At 48.3% G+C, this 25,135-nt stretch overlaps 1 protein-coding gene across 3 annotated transcripts in view; it reads left to right on the top strand.

The window, feature by feature from the left end:
- hhip (hedgehog interacting protein) overlaps window positions 1-25,135 on the top strand; it is a 435,190-nt gene that overhangs the window by 377,818 nt on the left and 32,237 nt on the right. For all 3 annotated transcript variants that reach the window (XM_072496136.1, XM_072496135.1, XM_072496134.1), the window contains exon 12: window positions 20,444-20,592. In XM_072496136.1, the coding sequence (XP_072352237.1) occupies window positions 20,444-20,592 (149 nt within the window). The remainder of the gene's footprint in view (window positions 1-20,443; window positions 20,593-25,135) is intronic.

Here is a 25,135-nt window from a genome sequence, read left to right as displayed (position 1 = left end):
ACCTGGCGCAGGATCCTACTCATGTGGAAGGAGGCGAAACCCCCCGGACTGGAGGCCTGGGTAAACGATATGGCGGGGTTCATTAAACTGGAGCAGATAAAGTTTGCCCTGAGAGGATCGGCTCAAGGGTTCACCAGGCGGTGGCAGCCATTTCTCGACTACCTAGGGGAACGTTAGAGGGAAGACAGATGACCAGCAGCAGCAACCCAGGGGGCGGGGGGGGGGGCTTTAGTTTAGTTTAGGTCAATAGATAATGGGGTTTTGTTACTTGTGTATCGTTAAAAATCTCTTGTTATTGTTTTGTTTGCTTTGTAAGAGGGTACAATTGTTGTTTGGAAAAAAATTTCAATAAAATATATTTTTTTTAAAAACAACTCTGTTTAGTTGGGGCGTCCATTAGTTAGGGGGTCTCTGTGGGGATCCCGCTATTCTGGGGGGTCTCTGGGGGGAGTCCCCTATTCAAGGGGTCTCTGGGGGGTTCCCTTATTCAGGAGATCTCTGTGGAGAGTCCCCTTATTCAGGAGGTCCCGGGGTCTCCTTTTACGAGTTATTTGGGGGTGTATCTTTATTTGGTTAGGGGGGTCTCTGGGGGAGGTCTGGTGGAAATGGGGTGGGCATGTCTGACATTGTGAGGGGGAGGAACGGTGGCCCTCGGGTCGAATTTGGGAGCAACCCCCTTAAGGGGTTACTCCCTTGGCGCACAGTGAGGTCCACCACGCCAGGGCCATGTTTGTCCATAACTGTTGTAATCCACGCCCATGTAATTCCAGGACCGGAGAATCGCGATGGCCTGGAGAATCTGCTGCCCAGTCCGCTAAGTGGATGCAAATGGGTCTTACAGACCTCTGGTGCACGGACGAGAACCCTGATTCAACCCTCTGTGGGGCGACAATCCCGTTTTTGCCACCACGTCAAAATCTCTGCCGCACCAGGAACCCCGCTGGTGGCAGGCGGCGGAGAATCCAGCTCAAATAGTGCTGATGGCCCTTCTGCTGGTCTCTTTGTCTCTTTTCATTCCTTCATTCGCCACAAAAAGTCCAAGTCTGCAGAGAGTGAATGTGTTTGCAGATGCCCTATAAATATGGTGCCTGGATCTTTGAATCCACGAGGTAACAGTGGGAAAGATGGATCCCAGTCCACCCAACAGGAGTTCCTCGTTGATGCATAAATCATGAGCTGAAAAGCGAACAATCTGGGGCGAGAACCACCTTACCGTCCCATAGCAATCACATTGACTTTTCTGTCCACCATTACACTTAGATTTTGCCCATGTTTTTTAATTGGATCACTTACTTTTCCGAATTATCCTTTTGATCTTGACCAGCTTTGAATTTTGGAAGAGAAGGTTTCCTGCCAGGAAGTGAGGATTCCTTCCCAGGCCTGTTTTGCTCATTGGTTGGTTGCCTATGTGCCTTTTTGACCTTGTTCCTTCTCCAAACTCTGATCCCCTAGTCAGCCGTTCAGGAAAGCTAGTGGTTTCTTCCCCTTAAATAAAAACAAAAAATGCTGGAAACACTTACCTTGCCAGACAAACATGTGGGAAGAGTAGGCAGATGTTGTAGCTTTATTCATTATGCACTTTCAAGAACTGGATAACATCGAACATTAGTTGGTGCGTGTGGGTGGGAGGGTTGGGGGGAAGGGGGCTGTGTGTGTTAATGGCGACTATGGGTGATCCCTAATTCCTTTTTGTCATTTATTTGTGTGAACATGCGGGCTAATGTTTGGGGTTTGGTGGGAGGATGGGATCGTTGTTATTGATATGGGGATTGACATATTTGTTACTGATTATTGTTTATTGTTGGTGGGTGCAAATTTGGGAGAAAATGTGAAAAAGGAGAATAAAAAATATTTTTTTTAAAACATGTGGGGAGGGAAACAGAGTTTATGTTCCAAGTTAATGACCTTTTATCAGAACTGAAAGAAATATCTTACTTTCAGCAATGTTTGTATTCTAAAAGCTATCTGACTATGCAATAGCAGGACCTGGAAGTGTCACTCTCCCTTGTAATCAAACTGCATATTGTGTTTGTCACATATACTTTTGTATGTTGCCCCAATCTTTCAGAGGGTGGACTGAAACACCATTTATACGTAGTTAAATTAGACAATTTTAATCCAGCAGAAATTTCCCATTTCGGCAGAGTGCTGGCTCGGGCAAGAAAATCGGCATGCAGCTCGCCAAAAGCACAGTCTGCTTTCTCACCACATTGTGCGGCACTCTGTACAAAATACAGTGGAAGCATGGCCTATGTTGTCACGCTGGTGGGGCGGGCCAGAAAAGGCCAGCAACGTCGGGAATCCCATGGACCCTGATCTCCGATATTAAAAAAACAGGAACCCATGCAGACGGAGCAACCCCCACACGCACACGGTCAACCCTGCCTCATAGGCCCCCCTCCACCCATGCACATGGGGAACCCTCCCAATGGAACTCCTCAGAGGAGTCCTCACCTGCACTCCCTGGCAGTGCCAGGATGCAACCCGGCCATGTCCCTCTCCCCCTGGGGGCTATACTTACTTGTGCTTGCCTGGCACATCAGGGGGTTGATTTTGCAGGGAAGCCCGCTAATGATATTTAAATATATTGAAATGTGGTTCCCTGGGCTAGAACCTCATTACATCACTGGTGGAGGGGGACAGGGAAAATCAGAAAACAAGACTTCGCCGGCGAGATTCTCATTATCCAGCTCTCAGGGAATTTTGCACCCACATCGCCATGTGCGTTCACAGTGAACGCGAGCATAAAATCCCACCCAGTGTCTCCTAATTTCCAAATACCTAAATAAGGAGCACTCTAATTTTAGGCCTTGGATGATGCAATAAACTTTAATTGCATCAACTTGAAATAGATTGTGAGATTCCATAAACTGACTCATTAAGCTTCATACACATGTGGAGAATGTGGATTTCTTTTAGATCTTGGTGAATTCATTGGTTTAAAACTCAAGGTTTCAACACAGCTTATTCCCACGTTTTCTTCCAGTAAGAAAAAGAATTATCAAAAATCATAAAACATGATATTTCATGACTCCCTGCACGCGCCCCCCCCCCCCCCCCCCCCCCCCACCCACCTCTTGAAGGTTCACTTATTCCTGAACCCTGTAGATACATAAGTCACAGTCACATGCCCTGGATACAGGCATCATTGCCCATTATACAAGGTAATCTATCCTTCCATATCTTGGGAACCTCTTCTCGATGAAGGGAGATATGACGATGACATTCATCATCACTTCCAATGTGGCAGCTGAGCCTTCATCCGACCGAAGAAAAGGCTATTTGAGAACCAGGATCTGAAACCCAACACTAAGGTCATGGTTTAATGTGCAGCAGTAATCCCTGCACTCCTTTATGCTTCAGAGACTTGGACAATGTCCAGCAGAAATCTCAAAGCACTGGAGAAGTCCCATGAGTGATGCCTTTGTAATATCTTCCAAACCCAGTGGCAAGAAAGGCACCAGCATCGTCCACTGGCCCAGCGTCAAGGGTGTTAATCAATCATCACCAGCTCTGTTTATTCTTAAAAAAATAAAAATAAGGGAAAAAGTGGTGCACAAGAGACAGCTAGCTAGAAATATAAAACCAGTTTCTAAAATAGTTTTTACAAGTATTTAAAAAGAAAAAGAGAAAGTAAAGTGAACTTTGGTCCTCTGGAGAGTAAGTCGGGGGAATTGATCATGGAAGATAACAAATGACAGATGAATTGAACAGATGTTTTGCATCGATCTTCACTATGGAGTATACAAATAACATCCCAGAAATAATTGTGAATCAAGAGATTAAAGAGAGAGAGGAACTTAAGACAATTACAATCACCAGGGAAAGGGTACTGAGAAAACTATTAGAACTAAAAGCTAACAAGTCTCCAGTTCGGTTGAACTTCATCGGAGGGGAGGGGGTGGGCTCTTAAAAGAGATGGTTGCTGAGACTGCAGGTGCATTGATTTTAATTTTCCCAAATTGCCCAGATTCTAGAAATATTGGAAAATAGTAAATTGCAACACCTATTCAAAAAAGCTGTGAGACAGAAGAAGGAAACTACAGGCCAATTAGCTTAACATCTGTCATTGGGAACAGGCTGGATTCTATTATTAAGTAGGTTATCGTGGGGCACTTAGAAAATCTCAATGCGCTCAGGCAAAGTCAAATTGGTTTTGTGAAAGGGAATTCACATTGACTATTAAATTTTCTTTGAGGAAGCAACTTGGGTAAATGGGAATCTATGGATATAGTGTACTTAAATTTATAGAAGGCATTTGACAAGTTGCCAATTTAAAGGTTACTACACCGTGGGGCAGTACAGTGGCACAGTAGTTAGCACTGCTGTCTCACAGCGCCAGGGACCCAGGTTCGATTCCAGCCTTGGGTGACTCTCTGTGTGGAGTTTGCACATTCTCTCTGTGTATGCATGGGTTTCTTCCAGCTGCTCCGGTTTCCTCCCACAGTCCAAAGATGTGCAGGGTTACAAGGATAGGGTGGTGGAGTGGGCCGAGGTAGGGTGCTCTTTCAGAGGGTCGGTGCAGACTGGATGGGCTGAATGGCCTCCTGCATTTAGGAGTTCTATGGTACACAAAGAAAGAACATATGGTGTCAGGGGTAACATATTAGCATGGATAGAGGATTGGGTTGCTCACAGAGAGTAAGCCAATGGGTCATTTTTGGGTTGGCAAAATGCAACGAGTAGAATATCACAGGAATTGAAGCTGGGGCCTTAACTATTTACTATCTATATCGATGACTTGGATGAATGGACTGAATGTACAGTTGCTAAATTTGCTGATGAGCCAATGATAGGTAGGACAGTAAGTTTTGAAGAGGACATAGTGGATCTGCAAAGGGTTATGGGCAGGTTAAGTGAGTGAGCACAAATTTGGCAGATGGAGTGTAATTTGGGTAAATTTGAACTTGTCCATTTTGGCAAGAAGAATAGAAAATCAGCATATTATCTAAATGGACAGAGATTATAAAACTCGTAGGTACTTGTTCTTTGTTCTACAGAGGGATCTGGGTGTCGTGGTGCACAAATCACAAAAGGTTAGTATGTAGGTACAGCAAGTGATTAGGAAGCAAAATGGAATATTATTTATTGCAAGGGGAATGGAATATAAAAGTAAGAACACCTGCCCCTTTACCTCCTCCCTACTCACCATCCAAGGGCCTAAATACTCTCCAGGTGAGGCAGCGCTTAACGAGCATTTCCTTCAAACTGGTCCATTGCATGCGCTTCCCACATTGGAGAGTCTAAACGCACGGGGTGACCACTTCGCAGAACACCTTTGGACCTATCACAAACAGGACCCAGACCTTCCAGTCGCTTGCCATTTCAACTCACCGTCCTGCTCCCATGTCCACATGCTGTCCTTGGCCTTCTGCAATGTTCCAGTGAAGCCCAATGTAAACTGGAGGAACAGCACCTCATCTTCCAATTAGGCACATTACAGCCTTCCGGACTTAACATTGAGTTCAACAACTTCCAACTGTGAACTCGCTTCTCCACTTTCACCCCATTTTTATTTCTATCAATTAATTTTAATTTCTTCCATCAATCCGTTTTTCTCTCTCCGTTGTCCACCCCCATCCTCTCACCTCACCCCATCATCTGTTACCTGTTCCTTTGATACACTGCTTACCTTTGTTCTGCCATTAACACATTCTGATCTATTAATATGCCACTATCATCACCCTTCTTAGCCTTGATCACCTCCATTTACATTCCCTTTGTCTCTCTGTATACAACATCTTTGTCAATCTCCACCTATCGCTGGCCCTCTATCCAGCCCCACTGTTACACACTCTCCCACAACAGTATAATTGATTGATTTGATTTATTGTCACATGTATCGAAGTACAGTGAAAAGTATTTTTCTGCAGCCGAGTAACGTACACAGTACGTACACAGTAGACACAAGAATAATCAACAGAGAACATTGACAAATGGTACATCAAAAAACAGTGATTGGTTACAGTGCGGAACAAGGGGCCAAACAAAGCTAATACATGAGCAAGAGCAGCATAGGGCGTCGTGAATAGTGTTCTTACAGGGAACAGATCAGTCCAAGGGGGAGTTGTTGAGTCTTGTAGCTGTGGGGAAGAAGCTGTTCCTATGTCTGGATGTGCGAATCTTCAGACTTCTGTACCTTCTGCCTGTTGGAAGGGTCTGGAAGAAGGCAATGCCTGGGTGGGAGGGGTCTCTGATAATGTTGTCTGCCTTCCTGAGGCAGCGAGAGGTGTAGACAGAATCAATGTGGGGGTGGCAAGTTTGTGTGATGCGTTGGGCTGAGTTCACCACAGTCTGCAGCTTCTTGCGATCTTGGACCGAGCCGTTGCCATACCAGGGCTGTGATGCTGCCGGATAGGATGCTCTCTATCGCACATCTGTAGAAGTTTGTGAGGGTCGAAGCAGACGTGCCACATTTCTTTAGCTTCCGTAAGAAGTAGAGACGTTGTTGGTCCTATTGACCCTATTTACAGTTCTCTCTATCTTTGACAAAGAGTCACCCAGACTTGAAACGTTAGCTCCGTTCCCTCTACACAGATGCTGTCAGACCTGCTGAAATTGTGCAGCATTTTCTATTTTTGTCTCGCTAATAACTAATCTTTGTTATTGTCACAAGGAGGCTTACATTAACACTGCAATGAAGTTACTGTGAAAATCCCCTAGTCACCACATTCCAGTGCCTGTTTGTGTACACAGAGGGAGAATTCAGATTCTAGAATCTGAATTATAAAAGTAGAGAATATAAAAGTAGGGATGTTTTGCTGCACTTGTGTAGTTGTGAGACCATATCTAGAGTACTGTGTACAGTTTTGGTCTCTTTATTTAAGAAAGGAAATAATTGCATTAGAAGCAGTTCAGAAAAGATTAATTTGACTAATCCCCAGGAGAGAGATTATTTTACGGGGAAAGGTTGGACAGGTTGGGCCTGTATCCGTAGGAGTTGAGGAAAATGAGGGGTGATCCTATCTAAACATATTTAATATGGAGATGGGGAAAAAAAATTCTCTCAGATGATCTTGGAACTCTCTTCCCCAGGGAGTGATGGAGGCAAAGTCACCGAATATTTTTAAGATAGAGTTAAATAGATTCTTGGCTAACAAGAAAATCAAAGAGTACCGGGAGTAGGCAGGAAAGTGGCATTGAGGCCCAAATCAGATCAGCCATCATCTTATTGAATGGTGGAGCAGGTTCAAGGGGCTGAATGGCCTCTTCCTATTCCTAATTTGTATGTTTGTATACTGGGAAAGACATGTAATTCATATGCCTTACACCGGACTCCCAAAGCAACTGCTGTACTCGGAACTCTGTCATGGGTTGGAGACTCCCAGGAGGACAGCAGAGATGCTTTTGGGATGTTCCTCAAAGCATCCCTGAATATGTCAAATATACCCTCCGACTCATGGGAGATCCTGGCCTGTGACTGACCAAAACAGAGCTAGCTCATTTGGGAAGACAGCAAACACATCAAGAAACTTTGTCAGGAACGTGCAGAGGTGACGTCAAGGAATCAGATGGAGAACGCAAACTTTCAAAACCCCATCAATGCAATCCTTCAAGCACTACCTGACCTGCAAGTGGCAGAGTGTGCAGAATCATGCACTGGATGTATGAGCCATCGCAGAGCTCATCAAACTAGAGAAAGAAGCAAGTCATCCTATATCCTGAGGGTCTGCCTAAGAAGAAGCAGAATGTGCAGTTAACAAAAGAACAGCCAGTTCTCACAACATTCCATCCCATTCAGGAAGCAGAGTTTAATACCTCCCCACGACTCCACCCCACCCCCAGCCCCCATGGCAGGTTTGGTGGGGATTCCACCGCCTTCCCACCTCTACCCCAATCAAGTCTCTGGTGGGAAGGCCCATGGATCACCTTATAATAACAATAATCTTTATTGTTGTCACAAGTAGGCTGCAATGAAGTTACTGTGTAAATCCCCTAGTCACCACACTCCGGCACCTGTTCGGGTACACGGAGGGAGAATTCATAATTTCCAATTCACCTAACAAACACGTCTTCCGGGACTTATGGGAGAAAACTGGAGCACCCGGAGCAAACCCACGCAGACACGGGGAGAACGTGCAGACTCGGCACAGACAGTGACCCAAGCCAGGAATCAAACCCAGGTCCCTGGCGCTGTGACGCAACAGTGCTAACGTCTGTGCTACCGCTATTCCACTGCCAGTTGAAGCCCTTACTGGGTAGGTAATGCCAACTTACAGGTCTCGCCATTCAGCCACCAGTATTAACCCAGCGACAGATGGTGACTTGCCACACAGGGAGCATAACTAGGAAACCCATGCAGGATTGCTTGTGGACTCCTGGGGATCCCGTTATCAAAGGCACTCAATGTCTGGGTGAGGGATCTGCATCAGTAAGTGGGGGTCCCAATGAGAGCCAAACCCTGTCCTTGCTACCGCCCCCCTCCCCCACCACCAGCAAACCACCATCACTCACCTCTAGCCTGGGATCTGGCAACGATCCTAGGCCTTGGTGGTTAGCCTACTCGTAGCAACCACCATCTCTCCGGTATGTTCTTATGAAGTAGAGATGCTGGCCTCTAATTCACACTTCTTGATGGTAGGGGCTTCCACCCCCTGGGTCCTTGAGCCCCAGGGAAGACCTGTCACTGTCCAGTCAAGTGCCTGCGTGAAGCAAGATGTGGTGAGCGTTCCCGAAAGAGATAGAAATATAGAATATAGGACCACAAGTAGGCTATTCGGCCTACTTCTAAACCAATATAATCCTAACCGACTCAATCTCTACTCATATCTGAGTCCCGTCATCCCAGGAATCAGTCTAGTAAACCTTTGCTGCACTCTCTCCATAGCAAGAACACCATTCCTCAGATAAAGAAACCTGCACACAATATTCCAAATGTGGTCTCACCAAGGCCCTGTATAATTGCAGCAAGACATTCCTGCTCCTGGACTCGAATCCTTTCACTATGGAGGCCAACATACCAATTGCCGTCTTCACCACCTGCTGAACCTGCATGCTTTCTTTCAGCGATTGGTGTGCAAGGACACTCGGGTCTCATTACACATTTTCCTCTCTCAATTATAGCCTTTCAGATAATAATCTGCCTTCCTGTTTTTGCTACCAAAGAGGATAACCTCATATTTCTCCAAATTATACTGCACCTGCTCACTCACTCACTCAACTTGTCCAAATCACACTGAAGCTTCTCTGTATCCTCCTCACAGCTCACCCTCCCAACCAGCTTTGTGTCATCTGCAAATTTGGAGATATTACATTTAGTTCCCTTAGCTAAATCATTAATATATATTATGAATAGCTGGGGTCCTAGCCCTGATCCCTGCTGTACCCCACCAGTCACTGCCTGCCACTTGGAAAAGATATGTTTATTCCTACTCTTTGCTTCCTGTCTGCCAACCAGTTTTCTATCCATCTCAATACACTACCCCCAATCCCATGCATTTTAATTTTACATGCTAATCTCTTATGTGGGACATTGTGGAAAGCCTTCTGAAAGGCCAAATAAACCACATCCACTGGCTCCCTCTCCTCAGGTCTACTAGTTACATCCTCGAAGAATTCCAGTAGATTTGCCAAGTTAGATTTCCCTTTCGTAAATTCACGCTTTCGCTGTCCGATCCTGCCCCTGTTTTCTGCACTGCTATTAAATCTTTTATAATGGACTCCAGTATTTTCTTCACTACTGACGACAGGCCATAATTCAATGTTTCCCTCTACCTCCGTAATGGTAATGCTGGACTCTTGCCGGGTCTCCAGCCAGTGGCCGAGACCCCTCTAGCCTTCACAAGATTCCGCCCACAGTGCCAGATCGAGTGATCCGGTACCGGGAAGGGGGCCCGCTAAAGGGCAGCCTCATACCCTTGCTGCCGACCCCCCCTCCAATGTAATGCTCACCCCATGACCTCCCACTCCTACCATCACACACCTGTGCCTTGGTCCATGGCAATCGTAGTCCTTGGCTGGTTGTTGGCTGGGAGCAACCAGCGCAGCATCCCTGGTGGCTTTGCTGAACAATGAAGTAGCCCTCAGCATGCGGGACCTCCACACCCAATCCCCCACCTTCCCCAAGGTACTTCTTCATAGGGAAGGCCCACAGCTGCCCAATTAAGTGTCTTATGGGCACATATTTCTGCAGGCGTTCATTCCTGAAAAGAGTCAGTGCGTGGGCTCTCACTGGTCTGGCAAAATCCCTATTGCCTTCATTGAATACCGTCCCCTGAAACTGAAGGTTAAGAGTTAATTTACCTACATTGGCAGCCATAATACCACTTCATACTTCCTTCTTCAAGAAATCAGCTGACCCAAAAGAGATTGTCGTTATTCTGGACCTCCACACAATCTATAAAAGATGGGGATGGGGCACATTGATGTGATATAGCAGAAGGCGAAAAGAGCCGAGTCGGGCCAGTTGGGTAAGAAAAGAGGACGATGTAGCAAAGTTGGCATTAGGATGACGGTAGAACCTAGGGAGAAGCCAGTCGAAGTCAGTTAGCAATTTACCTGAGAGGTGACAATCAAAGGTTTGCTACAAACCTGCTGCAAGTTAAAGCCAGGATTTTATGGCATTCTCCCCCCCCCCCCCTTGAAGATTAACTTGAAGTAGCCCTTGTACAGACTGTAAGGAAATTAGCACCCAATTAAGTTGGCAATGAATTCAATAATTTGGTGAGGAAATTAACAAAAGATTAACAAAAGGTTAATAAATGGAAAATGCCCTTATACCAGGAACATGAACTAATTGAACATTGTCTAATGACAAATTTAATTAAAGGTTAGGACTGAGGAAAATTAATCACCGAAAGATTGGAGTTCTCGGGATAATTCATTAATTAAAACGCCTCTGTGGGGAAAAATAATTAAATAGAAGGCTTTTGAGAAAGGGTGCAGGGAAAAGCACTACAAACAGCTAACTGATCCTTCAGGTTACCACAGTACTCTCGGGCAGCAGCAGTAAGTGACAGGGATATAGTACTGTCACCATAGTCCCAGATGATCATAGGTTGCTTTCTCCTTTGAGGGGGGAGAGCTGACTGGTGGTGATTTAACCTGAGGATCACCACACCTCAGGCAAGGGGCAAAGTTGAGAAGACGGGCCTTCATGAATAACCTCAGCCGGTATGGGAATTGAACCCGCGCTACTGGCTTCGTTCTGCATTATGAACCAGCTGTTTAGCCAACTGGGCTAAACCAGCCCCTAATAGAGTACTGTAATATCTAGTGAAATACACAGTCGGCTGACAAACAAGTGCTGCTAGGCAGGCAGAATCAACTAACACCTAGGACAACCACTTAATGAACACTAGAGTAAGATTATAAAGGCATCAGCACTGCAAATAAACAAAGGGGCAAACATATAGACTTAGTCTAATGTGTAGAGCCCACCTAACTCTGCAAAAACAGGAGTAGGTATCTTAGCTAGGCTTTTGACAAGGTTAGACTGATCAGCAAATTAAAAGAACATGGGATCCAAGAGAAAGTGGAAAGTTGGATCCAAAATTGACTCAGTGGCAGAAAGCATAGGACTATGATTGACTGGTACTTTTGTGACGGGAAGGTTATTTCCAGTATGGCTCTGCAGGGCTCAATACTGATATATACATGTCGGATGTTTCAAGGGTTTGTAAATAATATGAATATTTTCTACGTGGTTGATAATGAGGAAGAAAGCCATTGACTGCAGGAAGCTATCAATGAACTGGTCAGATGGGCAGAAAATGGCAAATGGAATTCCAGCTGGAGTAGTGCTCCGGTTTCCTCCCACAAGACCCGAAAAACGTGCTTGTTAGGTGAATTGGACATTCTGAATTCTCCTTCGGTCTACCCGAACAGGCGCCAGAATGTGGCAACTGGGGGATTTTCACAGTAACTTTATTGCAGTTTTAATGTAAGCTTACTTGTGACAATAATAAAGATTATTTTTATTAGTGAGAGGTAAAGCATTTGGAAGGGACAAATATGGCGAGGAAATGTTTCAGTTTTGGATCCTTTTTACCCGATTTTCGGGGGACTTTGGTGGACAGTTGTGAGGAGAGTGGAGGGTGATTAGTTCTCTACTGGACTGGAATGTCTATGGGATATCAGACCCAGTTAAAAACGGTGACAGCCTTGACCCAAGAGCTGGAGGGGGCTGATCACTTTCATCAAAGAGGAACTTCAGCAGCAATGGAAGGAGATGCAGGGGGACTGGTCGAAGGCGATTGACGGGGCAGTTGCACCTCTTTGCGGGGTCTTGGATCAAGTGGAGAAGCGCTTGGAGGTGTAAGCATCGGCGATCCAAGAATGGAGAAGGTAGTGTCCGGCCAGAGTTGCTGGATCGTATTGCTGGAAACGGAGATGGCGATCATGGGGGATGTTTGTAAGATGCTGTGTACGAGAGTAGAGGATGACGAGAATCAGTCTCAGTGGCAGAATCTTCGTATTGTGGACATGCCTGAGGGAGTTGATGGGACGAACGCCACAAGCTATGTCGCAAGGATGTTGGTGGAGGAGAAGGTACTAGACAAGGCCCCAGAGGTGGACCGGGCCTACAGCTCCTTGAGACAGAAACCGAGAGCAGCGGAATCGCTGCAGGCAGTGATTGTGCGTATGCACAAATTTCAGGACAAAGAAAAGATTTTGAGGTGGGCCAGGGCGTGTCGGGACATCAGCTGGGAAGGAAATCAGTTCTGGATATACCAGGACATTGGTGCGGACATTGGCCAAGAGATGGGCACGGTTTAATAAGGTCAAGGTTGTGCTATATCGGCGCTAGATCCACTTCAGGATACTGTACCCGGCCAAACTTTGGGTAACTTTGAGTACCAGGAATATTGGGTGGGATTCTCCCAACGGGTGGCTAAGTGCCAACGCTGGAGTAAAAACGGGAGTGGGAGCCCGTTCTGCGGCCCACAGGGGGCTAGGACGGCGCTGGAGTAGGGTCCACGGATGCGCAGTTGAGCCGGTGCCAACTAGCACATGCGCAGTGGCCTTCTTCCCCACGGCGGCCCCAATGCCAAATGGCACAGGGCTACAGGAGGGGAGGAAAAGAGGCCGGGGGGCAGAGAGGCCAGCCCGCCGATCGGTGGACCCCGCACCTGGACCCTTCAATGCCGAGATCCCGCTGGCTCAGAGGATGTTAGAACGGCGCCGGCGGGACTCGGCTTTTTGTTGACGGCCCATCTGGCCCAGAGAATCGGCGTGCCAGCCCGTGGCCGGAGAGTCAGCCCATACCCCGACCAGCAGCACGCCGACTACGCCGGCGCCAATGGCGCCAATTCTCCGCATTGTGGAGAATTGCGTCCCGGCGGCGTGGCGTGGCGTGATTCGCACGGCGCCGTGCCGATTCTCCGACCCGGCGGGAGGTCGGAGAATTCCACCCATTATTTTGCGACCCCAGAAGAGGCAAAGGATTTCATCAAGGAGCATGAGTTGGGGGTGGGCTGAATGGTGGACTTTGGTACCAATTGTATACATTTTCAGATGTTCTCTCGCTCTTTGAGGAAATTTGTATGTTTTTTTCGTCAGTATTCACACAGGAAAAAGACAATGTTGTCGAGGAGAATACTGAGATTCAGGCTAGTAGACTAGAAGGGCTTGAGGTTCATAAGGAGGAGGTGTTAACAATTCTGGAAAGGGTGAAAATAGATAAGTCCCCTGGGCCGGATGGGATTTATCCTAGGATTCTCTGGGAAGCTAGGGAGGAGATTGCTGAGCCTTTGGCTTTGATCTTTAAGTCATCTTTGTCAACAGGAATAGTGCCAGAAGACTGGAGGATAGCAAATGTTGTCCCCTTGTTCAAGAAGGGGAGTAGAGACAACCCCGGTAACTACAGACCAGTGAGCCTTACTTCTGTTCTGGGCAAAAACTTTTCTCCCAAAGGCCTTTTTCCAGAGGGTGGACAAGTTGATCTTGTTTGGTCAGACAGTTGGCAAGGGTTAGTAGGCCCTCTTGCAAAGGCAGAGGCGGGATCTGGCGCTCCCGAAGTTGCTGCATTATTATTGGGCGGCTAATACCGAAAAAATGCGACTGTGGTCCTGGTCTGTAGAAACTATAGGTTTGTGTCGGGGGCTGGATGGGATGTACAGAAAATGACAGGAGGAAGGGATAGTGCTGCTTAGAGACTTGTTTGTGGAGGGTAAATTTGCAGGGCTGGAGGAGTTGTGGGAGAAGTTTGAGTTTGAGTAACTGGTGAGGGTTTCTGCGCGGAAGGAACTGCCCTCATTTCCCCAGGTACCATAGTACACGCTGTTAGAGAAGTTGTTGCTCCCAGATGTGTGGGGGATGGAAAGATTGGGGATATACATGGGTGGTTGGGAGAGAAGGGAGCAGCCTTCGTGAAAGGGATCAAGCAGCAGTGGGGGTAGGTGTTGCGGATGGAGATGGGGTGGGGAGTTTGGAGTGAAGTAATGCACCAGGTCACTGCAACCTCCTCCTGCGCAAGGATGAGCCTTATACAGTTTAAGGTGGTGCATAGGATTCATATGACTCGGGCCCGGATGAGTAGGTTCATCCCGGGGATAGCAGGTGTGTGCAAGAGGTGTGGGAGGGGGCCGGTAAACCATGGGGGTGTTGGAAATTGGACAGCTTCTGGGAGGCTGCGTTCAAGAAGGGGAGTAGAGATAACCCCGGTAACTATAGACCAGTGAGCCTTACTTCTGTTGTGGGAAAAATCTTGGAAAGGTTTATAAGAGATAGGATGTATAATCATCTGGAAAGGAATAATTTGATTAGAGATAGTCAACACGGTTTTGTGAAGGGTAGGTCGTGCCTCACAAACCTTATAGAGTTCTTTGAGAAGGTGACCAAACAGGTGGATGAGGGTAAAGCAGTTGATGTGGTGCATATGGATTTCAGTAAAGCGTTTGATAAGGTTCCCCATGGTAGGCTACTGCAGAAAATACGGAGGCATGGGATTCAGGGTGATTTAGCAGTTTGGATCAGAAATTGGCTAGCTGGAAGAAGACAAAGGGTGGTGGTTGATGGGAAATGTTCAGACTGGAGTCCAGTTACTAGTGGTGTACCACAAGGATCTGTTTTGGGGCCACTGCTGCTTGTCATTTTTATAAATGACCTGAAGGATGGGTGAGTAAATTTGCAGATGACACTAAAGTTGGTGGAGTTGTGGACAGTGCGGAAGGATGTTACAAGTTACAGAGGGACATAGATAAGCTGCAGCGCTGGGCTGAGAGGTGGCAAATAGAGTTTAATGCAGAAAAGTGTGAGGTGATTCATTTTGGAAGGAATAACAGGAAGACTGAGTACTGGGCTAATGGTAAGATTCTTGGCAGTGTGGATGAGCAGAGAGATCTCGGTGTCCATGTACATAGATCCCTGAAAGTTGCCACCTAGGTTGAGAGGGTTGTTAAGAAGGCGCACGGTGTGTTAGCTTTTATTGGTAGAGGGATTGAGTTTAGAAGCCATGAGGTCATGTTGCAGCTATACAACACTCTGGTGCAGCCGCATTTGGAGTATTGCGTGCAATTTTGGTCGCCGCATTAGAGGAAGGATGTGGAAACATTGGAAAGGGTGCAGAGGAGATTTACCAGAATGTTGCCTGGTATGGAGGGAAGATCATGGGCGTCATTCTCTGCCGGCGGGAGTCTCCGTTTTGCCGGCGCCCGGGGGTTTCCCGACGGCGTGGGGCTGCCCCACAAATGGAAACCCCATTGACCGGCCGGTGTTACGGAGACTCCCGCCGGCCGGTCGGGGCAGAAATGTGGCGGGGCGGGTAGGAGAATTTCGCCCCTTATGAGGAAAGGCTGAGGGACTTGAGGCTGTTTTCGTTAGAGAGAAGAAGGTTAAGAGGTGACTTAATTGAGGCATACATGATGATCAGAGGATTAGATAGGTTGGACAGTGAGAGCCTTTTTCCTCGGATGGTGATGTCTAGCACGAGGGGACATAGCTTTAAATTGAGGGGAGATAGATATAAGACAGATGTCAGAGGTAGGTTCTTTACTCAGAGAGTAGTAAGGGCGTGGAATGCCCTGCCTGCAACAGTAGTGGACTCGCCAACGCTAAGGACATTCAAATGGTCATTGGATAGACATATGGACAATAAGGGAATAGTGTAGATGGGCTTTAGAGTGGTTTCACAGGTCGGTGCTGAACATCGAGGGCTGAAGGGCCTGTACTGCGCTGTAATGTTCTATGTTAAGAGTCTGTCGGGGATTTTGGGGGTTAAGATGACGCAGTCAATTTTCCAGCATACTACCTTACCCAGGATACTACCTTAACACATAGAACATAAGAACATAAGAACTAGGAGCAGGAGTAGGCCATCTGGCCCCTCGAGCCTGCTCCACCATTCAATGAGATCATGGCTGATCTTTTGTGGACTCAGCTCCACTTTCCGGCCCAAACACCATAACCCTTAATCCCTTTATTCTTCAAAAAACTATGGGCTCTTAACTTATTTAACAGTCTCCTCTACGGCACCTTGTCAAAGGCACACTAGGCACCTCTATCTTTTGGGGTTGCTTCCAATTTAGTGTACAGACAACTGGCTTCTCAAAACAGGCTTTTTCCAGGCATAGTTTGTTGAGAGTGGACACAGCTTCCTGCTGCATGGGCTTTGGTCTCAGAATAGCTCCCTTGAATAGAGTAAATTTGCCTCGGATATACTAATGTTTTTTCTTTTAACCTTACCTTATCTGAACAAATTACCTTCTCAAAAGTCACTTTTAATTACCTTTAGAAACGTGAGCTCAACTTTTAAAATGTAAAGTTCATCTCCATCTTCTCTTTTGAATTTTTACCATTTCTACTTTAACTTTTGACAATGCATCTCCCATTGTTACCAACCTGCCTTAGGTAAAATACTGTTCCCCATCCACCCAGCCAAATCTGTCTTTTTCCCAATTTCCATTTAAAAATAGCTTGTTTTTCCTTTAAACATGCAACCACCAGACCACGGGCGAGATTCTCCGATCCCCCGCCGGGTCGGAGAATCGCCGGGGGCTGGCGTGAATCCCGCCCCCGCCAGTTGCCGAAGTCTCCGGCACCTGAGATTCGGTGGGGGCGGGTATCGCGCCGCGCCGGTTGGTGGGCCCCCCCGCTCGATTCTCCGGCCCGGGTGGGCCGAAGTCCCGCCGCTAAAATGCCTGTCCCGCTGGCGTAAATTAAACCACCTACCTTACCGGCGGGACAAGGCGGCGCGGGCGGGCTCAGGGGTCCTGGGGGGTGCGCGGGGCGATCTGGCCCCGGGGGGGTGCCCTCACGGTGGCCTGGCCCGCGATCAGGGCCCACCGATCCGCGGGCGGGCCTGTGCCGTGGGGGCACTCTTTCCCTTCCGCCTCCACCACGGTCTCCACCATGGCGGAGGCGGAAGAGACTCCATCCACTGCGCATGCGCGGGAATGCCATCAGCGGCCGCTGAAGCTCCCGCGCATGCGCCGCCCGGAGATGTCATTTCCGCGCCAGCTGGCGGGGCACCAAAGGCCTTTTCCGCCAGCTGGCGGGGCGGAAATTCCTCCGGCGCCAACCTAGCCCCTCAATGCTGGGGCTCGGCCCCCAAAGATGTGGAGCATTCCGCACCTTTGGGGCGCTGCGATGCCCGTCTGATTTGCGCCGTTTTGGGCGCCAGTCGGCGGACATCGGGCCGTTTCCGGAGAATTTCGCCCCACATTCCCAATTATTGGATTTCTTATTTTCCCCGTTTTATCACTGAAGTCCTGACATTACCCAGGCCAATGTGAAAGAGGAAGTAGTACAGAAATATGAAGGATTTAAAATTGATAAGGAGGAGATATTGAATTAGCTGTCCGTACTTCAAAATTAATAAAGCACTAGGATCAGATGAGATGCATTCATTGAGGGAAGTGAGTGCGGAAACTGCACAGGCACTGGCCAGAATGTTCCAGTCTTCCTTAGATTCAGGGCTGGTGCCAGAGGACAGGAGAATCACAATGCCTCATTCAAAAGAGAGTGCAAAGATAAGCCCAGTAACTACAGGCCAGTGAGTTTAACCTCAGTGATGGGGAATCTTCTAGAAATAATCATTCAGGGCAAAATTAAGTTAATTGGACAAATGCTGTTTAACTAAGGAAAGCTGGCATGGATTTTTTAAGGCCAAATTGTGTTTGACTTGCTTTTTTGATGAGGTAATGGGAAGAGTTCATGCACGTATGCTATTCATGTAGTGTACATGGATTTCCAAAAGACATTTAAGTTCCACACAGCAGACCTATATGCAAAGTTAGAGCTTGTGAAATAAAAGGGACAGTAAAAACATGGATATAAAATTGGCTAAGTGACAGAAACAGTGAGCAGTGGTCAACGGGATATTTTGTTGGACTGGAAAAAAGTTTATTGTGGAGTTCCTCAGTGATCAGTGCTGAATCCTTGCCCTTTCTGATAAATATTAATAACCTAAACCTTAGTCTACAGGACACAATTTCGAAATATGCCAATGACACAAAACTTGGAAGCATTGTGAATTGTCAAAAAGATTGTGTAGAATTTCGAATGGACATAGTTGCACGGTGGCACAATGGTTAGCATTGCAGCCTCACAGTGCCTAGCACCTAGGTTCAATTCTGTCCTTTGGTGACTGTGGAGTTTGAACATTCTCCCCTTGACTATGAAGGTTTCCTTCAGGTTCTCTGGTTTCCTAGCACAGTCCAAGGATGGGCAGGTGAATTGACCATGCCAAATTGCCCTTTAGTGTCCAACGGTTAGATTAGGTGGTGTTACGGGGATGGGGTGGGGGAGTGGGCCTAGGCAGAGTGCTCTTTCAAACGGTCGGTGCAGACTAAATGGCCAAAGGCCTCCTTCTGCACTGTAGAGATTCTATGGATAGACAAACCGGTGGAATGGGCATATAACTGGCAGATTAAATTTAATGCACTGAAGTGTGAAGTAACTCATTTTGGGAGGAAGAATGAGAAGAGGCCATATAAAATAAAGCAAAAGAAGCAATGGTGACATGAGGGTTTTGGCTGCACCTCTGATGGAGGTCTGGCTCTGAGGAAATCGAGGCCATTCTTTCTAAAATATATTTTATTCTGTACACAATCAAGAACATACACACACAAGAGCCAAATATAAACACATTCCAAACAGCTGTTAATTTTCCCCTTTTTCTCCCTCAGCTTCTCCAATACCCCCTTCCCCCAACCCTCTCCTCCAACCAAGTAGATCCTCAAATAAAGACAGAAAGAACCTCCATCTTACACAGAACCTCTTTTCCGACCCCCTGAGAGTGAACTTGATCTTCTCCAGTTTAAAAAATTCATACAAATCCCCCAGCCATGCCGAGACACCCGATGGCACTGCCGACCTCCAACTCAGTAAGATTTGCCGCCGGGCAATCAGAAAGGCAAAGGCCATGGCCTCGGCCCCATCCCCTTCAGCAGCTCCGGCAGATCCATAACACCAAAGATCGCCGTCAAACAGCATTGTGACATCCTCACCCCCACTATTTATGACAGAATCTCAAAAACCGCTGCCCAAAAACCCCCAACTTTGTGCACGCCCAAAACATATGAGTGTGATTCACCAACCCCCTCCCACATCTCTCGCAGACATCCTCCACCTCCGGGAAAAACCCACTCATATGGGCCCAAGTCGTATGCAACACTTTAAACTGTGGCTCATCCTAGCAAAGGATGAGGTTGAATTTATCCGGTGCATAATTTCACTCCAACTGGTTCCATATTTTGAGAGACGACACAACGACAGGACTGCTAGTGTGCCTTCCCGGGCAAAACGGGAGCAGGGCCCTCAAGCTCGACCCCACACGAGGCCTCCTCCACATGCAAATCCAGGCCATTGTCGGCCGCTATCACATATCGTATCTGTTCTTTTTTTGTTGTTGTTCAGTGCCACCCTTCTCATCATCAGTCGGTTGTGTAAAGTATTCCATTCCTGAAGTATAAACACCAGAGTTAGTCCATTAAATGCTAAATGTATTTAAATGTAAGCAGTAATAGATATTGCTTACATCCAGAAAATATGCTATGAAATTACACCAATGAAGCCATTCATATATTTGAAATAAAGTATTTAAAATCTAAGTTGAAATAACAAAATAATGTAAAATAAGGTGAATTCTCCACCTCCCCAGACGCGTGTTTCTCGGCGGCATTCCATCGCTGGCAACGGAATTCTCCGTTCCTGCCACGAGCCAATGGGATTTCCAACTCTAGGCACCCTATTCCACTAGGAAACCCGCTGGCGGGGATGCTGCCGGCAGAACGGAGAATCCCACCGGTGGAAAGTTCACCCCAAAGTATCCAATTATGAATGTTGAACAATGTCATTTCTAGGCTGTCTTCTATTTCAGTGAGCGGTTTTCATTATTAAAATAAAACTTTACATTTGAAAGATAATGAGTAAACTGTTGATTGACCTGTGTGATTGAATTGCCTCTATTCATAGAATCTGACAAATCTGATAGTGGAGGTTTGATGTAACGCAAGATCAGCCAAATAACATAACCATTTGCCATTTCTTCATTTTAAAATAGAGCTTTGGTTCCAGAAGAATGTAAGAGATCGGTGCAGCCTCCACAGCCAGTAGCATCAGAGTGCTCACGTCACTGTAGGAATGGACATTGCTCTCCAACAGGAATATGCTGCTGTAGCCCAGGTTGGGAGGGAGAGTTCTGTCGAGTGGGTAAGACGTTTTTCTTGTATTTTTGGACAAATTATAAAATTTTATAGATCAAGGACTGTGAGTGGCATGTCACCTCAAGTTGTACGAAAGAATTAAGTTGGCAACATTGTTTCTATTCTGAAAAAATAATACACCATTTATTCAAATCCAGTTATTTATATTATTCTAAATTTGCTAACCAGTAACAGAACAATGACAAAAGAGAACTGATTGCACACTTGACTTTACATTTTCTTTCACTGCGTATGTTTATGTGACCGAGTGATATCTGTCCTTATGGAATTTATTCCAGTACACATTTCCATACAGCTGCTGTAGTAAACCTAAACAATCCTCTCACTTCTTAGTGTCATGATACTCCCAGAGAGTAACAAAGAATTATCTTGATATCTAATTTTTGTCAGTGGGCTTCAATTTTATTATAGATGGAAGCACCTCAGGATTAACAGAAAAATCTAAATTTATTGACCCGGAATTTCACTCCCGATCACAGAAACAGAAGAATTCCTAGCTCTGCAAACGCAGCCTTTAAACGCAGCCCGCAGTTCCTATTTGCATTGGGAAGGACTGGATTAGGCCTGTCTCCCACAAAATGAATGCAGAAGCCTCCGGGTGCAAAGGTGGCCTGAGCCACAGGACTGCCTCTGTGCTCTGGCACTTTGCTGAATTTAGTTTCTTTAAATGATCAAAACAAGAAACAGCCCCACAGCCCTCAACCCCCTTACTCCCCCACACATTCCCCATGTCCCATCATGCCCATGGTTCTCCTACCCCCATTCCATTACATGTCCCTCTACCCAATCCCACGGTAGCTTTACTTCCACCACATCCCCCTGGCTCTTTATAGCCCCAATGCCAACTTAGTGCTAATTCATGCCACAGAGGTGGCCGTTCGGCCCATGAAATCCACACCGACCCTCTGAAGGAACACTCAACCCAGGCCCATTCTCACTGCCCCATCCTATCCCCGTAACCCCACCTTACCTGGACATCTTTGGACACTTAAGGGGAAATTTTAGCATGGCTCCAATCCATGGAGCACTCGGAGGAAACCCATACAGACATGGGGAGAATGTGCAAACTCCACACAGTCACCCAAGGCCAAAATCGCCATGCTGACATAAAATAAAGCAGTATCTATTGATGTCATTACTATTTTAAACAAAAAAATACACATCAATAAATAAACCATTCAATGCATCAAAGTTCCTTCAAATAATCTGTTATGAAAACAAGCATTTCAATTCTATAACCATTTGGAGCTGTCAATCAAATTGTTCACTTAACAGGCATCCTATTGTGATAATCTTAGTTTGTGAAATCAGTCATTGCAACACAACTCCTATGATAGCTCGCAAGCATATGTCACCAGACAGAATAAAATATCAAGTACTGTGATTTTTGTCTTCCAGCCTTTTTTAAATTTAAAGCCAGCAGAATTAAATCCATCGACAGCTTTGGCAGTCCCAAAGATTTTTGACAATTCATCAGGCTTATTCAACCTGTTCATGTGGGGGGCCCACATTTCAGTTTCTCTCACGCTCAGGGGGCCGATGAGCAAATTTTGGAAAGATAAGGGGTGCGATTCTCCGCTCCCGCGCCGAAGTGCCCACGCCTTCGTGAACGCCGTCGAGGTTCACGATGGCGCGAAACGACCCCTATCCCGACCGATTCAGAGCCCGATAATGGGCTAGGAGCAGGGCCGCGTCATTTACACACGCCAGGCCTTGTCGCCACGTAAAGGTGGCACTGCATACATGACGCGGCCGGCACCGCATAACTGGCGTCATCCGCGCATGCGCGGGTTGGCCGGCGCCAAACCACGCGTGCGTGGTTGCCGTCCTCTCCGAGTCCACCCCGCAAGAAGATGTCAGACGGATCTTGCGGGGCTGCGGAAGAAAGGAGGTCCTCCTTCAGAGAGGACGGCCCAACGATCGGTGGGCACCGATCGCGGGCCAGGCCCCATTTGAGGCCCCCCCACCGGTGCAGGATCCCATCCCCCCCCACCCCGGCAGTTCCCGCACTGTCCGCTGGCAGCGACCAGTTGTGGACGACGTCGGGGGGAAACCCGCCGTTTTGGGCTGGCCGCTCGGCCCATCCGGGCCTGAGAATAGCAGGGGTGCCGGAGAATCGCCATTTTGGGTGTATCGGGCGATTCTCCGGCCTGCGTTGCACGGAACTCGAAGGGGCCATCCTCGCCGCTTGGGAGAATCGCGGGAGGGCGTCGGACCGGCGTCGCGGGAAAATTTGGCGACCCAGGCGATTCTCCCAACCGCCGCGGGAGCGGAGAATCCCGCCCAGGATTTGGCACATTAACATGAATTTCTGAAAAAACCTGGGGCGAAATTCTCCCCCAACGGCGCGGAAATGCGGCGCGGGAGCATCAGCGGCCGCTGTCAGTTTCCCGGCGCAAGCGCGGGAGCGTCAGCGGCCGCTGTCAGTTTCCCGCGCATGCGCAGTGGGGAGAGTCTCTTCCGCCTCCACCATGGTGGAGGCCGTAGCGGAGGCGGAAGGGAAAGAGTGCCCCCACGGCACAGGCCCGCCCACGGATCGGTGGGCCCCGATCGCGGGCCAGGCCACCGTGGGGGCACCCCCCGGGGTCAGATCACCCCGCGCCCCCCCCCACAACCCCGGAGCCCGCCCACGCCGCCTGGTCCCGCCGGTAAATACCAGGTTTGATTTACGCTGGCGGGACAGGCAATTTCTGGGCGGGACTTCGGCCCATCCGGGCTGGAGAATCCAGTGGGGGGTCCCGCCAACCGGCGCGGCCCGATTCCCGCCCCCGCCCAATCTCCGGTACCGGAGACTTCGGCGGGGGCGGGATTCACAGCGGCCAACGGCCATTCCCCGACCCGGCGGGGGGTCGGAGAAAGACGCCCCTGATATATGAAAAGGTACCACTTGCTGAGCATAAAAAGTTACAACAATAAATTGATTAAAAGAAAGAGTAATAAATGAAGGCAACCATTAGCATGTGAAAGGGCCAGAGTGCGTGTCGAGCTCACACCCAGTCCCAGGGTGCTCACTCACTCACAATTGCCCACTGTGACAATGAGTGAGAGTGCCTGTTCAAGTGTGAGGGTGAATGGGAACGTGAGCCACATGCTCTCCCCTACCTCTCACTCCCCTCACACACACACACACACACAGACGCATATACATAAGAACTAGGAGCAGGAATAGGCCATTGGTCCCTCGAGCCTTCTCCGCCATTTAATGAGATCATGGCTGATCTTTTGTGGATCCACTTTCCGTCCCAAACACCATAACTCTTAATCCCTTTATTCTTCAAAAAACTATCTATCTTTATTTTAAAACATTTAATACAGGAGCCTCAACTGCTTCACTGGGCAAGGAATTCCATAGATTCACAACCCTTTGGGTGAAGAAGTTCCTCCTAAACTCAATCCTAAATCTACTTCCCCTTATTTTGAGGCTATGCCCCCTAGTTCTGCTTTCACCCGCCAGTGGAAACAACCTGCCCGCAACTGTCATATATACTCACCCTCACCATCCCTCACACACACACACACACATCCTCTTTCCCTCACACACACTTATGCTCTCACAAGCATAGACACTCACCCTCTCTCTCAGATGCACTCTTGCCTTCTCTCTCTCACACACACACTTATCCCCTCACACAACACTCACCCCCACACACAAACACAGTTACCCCTCATACACACAACCCCCCCACACACACATCCCCCAACACACTCACATACACACTCACCCCACACACAGTTACCCCTCACATACACACTCACCCCATAAACACAAACACACTCTTGCAATTAACATTATAAGGATGATCAATCCTGGGCGGAATCACCCCCCCCCCCCCCCCCCCCACGCCGGGTGGGAGAATCGCCGGAGCGCCGTGCGACTCCTGCCACGCCGCCCCGACACCCGCACGCGATTCTCTCCCTGCCCCCCCAAACAGGCACGGCGAGAATCACGACTAGCCGCTGGGAGAATCGCCGCTCGCCGTTTGTAAGAGCGGCCTGCCCAACACGACGGGTACCTGCCGGCGCTGTCCACACCTGGTCGTTGCCGGTGGGAACAGCGCGGGAACGCTGGGGGGGGGGGGGGGGGGGGGGGTGGTGTTCCTGCACCGGGGGGTGGGGGGGGCCTCAAAAGGGGTCTGGCCCGCGATCGCTGCCCACCGATCGGCGAGCCGGCCTCTCTGAAGGAGGACCTCCTTTCCTCCGCCACTCCGCAAGATCCATCCGACATCTTGCGGGGCGGCCTCGGGGAGGACGGCAACCGCGCATGTGCAGGTGACGTCATTTACGCGGCGCAGGCCGCGACATGTACGCGGCGCCGCTTTTACGCGGCGTCAAGGCCCGGCGCGTGTAAATGACGTGCCGCCGCTCCTAGCCCCCTGGGGGCGGGAGAATAGGGCCCTGGGAGCGGCCTCCAGCGCCGGAGTGAAACATTCCGGTTTTCACTCCGGCGTCGGGACTTAGTCTCCCGCTGGGAGAATTGCGCCCTCTGTATTTGGATGAGCACTAACAGCAAACATTAGGCCAGTCAGGCA

The sequence above is a fragment of the Scyliorhinus torazame genome, chromosome 3 (genome assembly GCF_047496885.1).
Source record: "Scyliorhinus torazame isolate Kashiwa2021f chromosome 3, sScyTor2.1, whole genome shotgun sequence".
Classification (NCBI taxonomy): domain Eukaryota; kingdom Metazoa; phylum Chordata; class Chondrichthyes; order Carcharhiniformes; family Scyliorhinidae; genus Scyliorhinus; species Scyliorhinus torazame.
The sequence above is the reverse complement of the archived record's forward strand: the minus strand, read 5'-3'. Positions and strand labels throughout refer to the sequence as shown.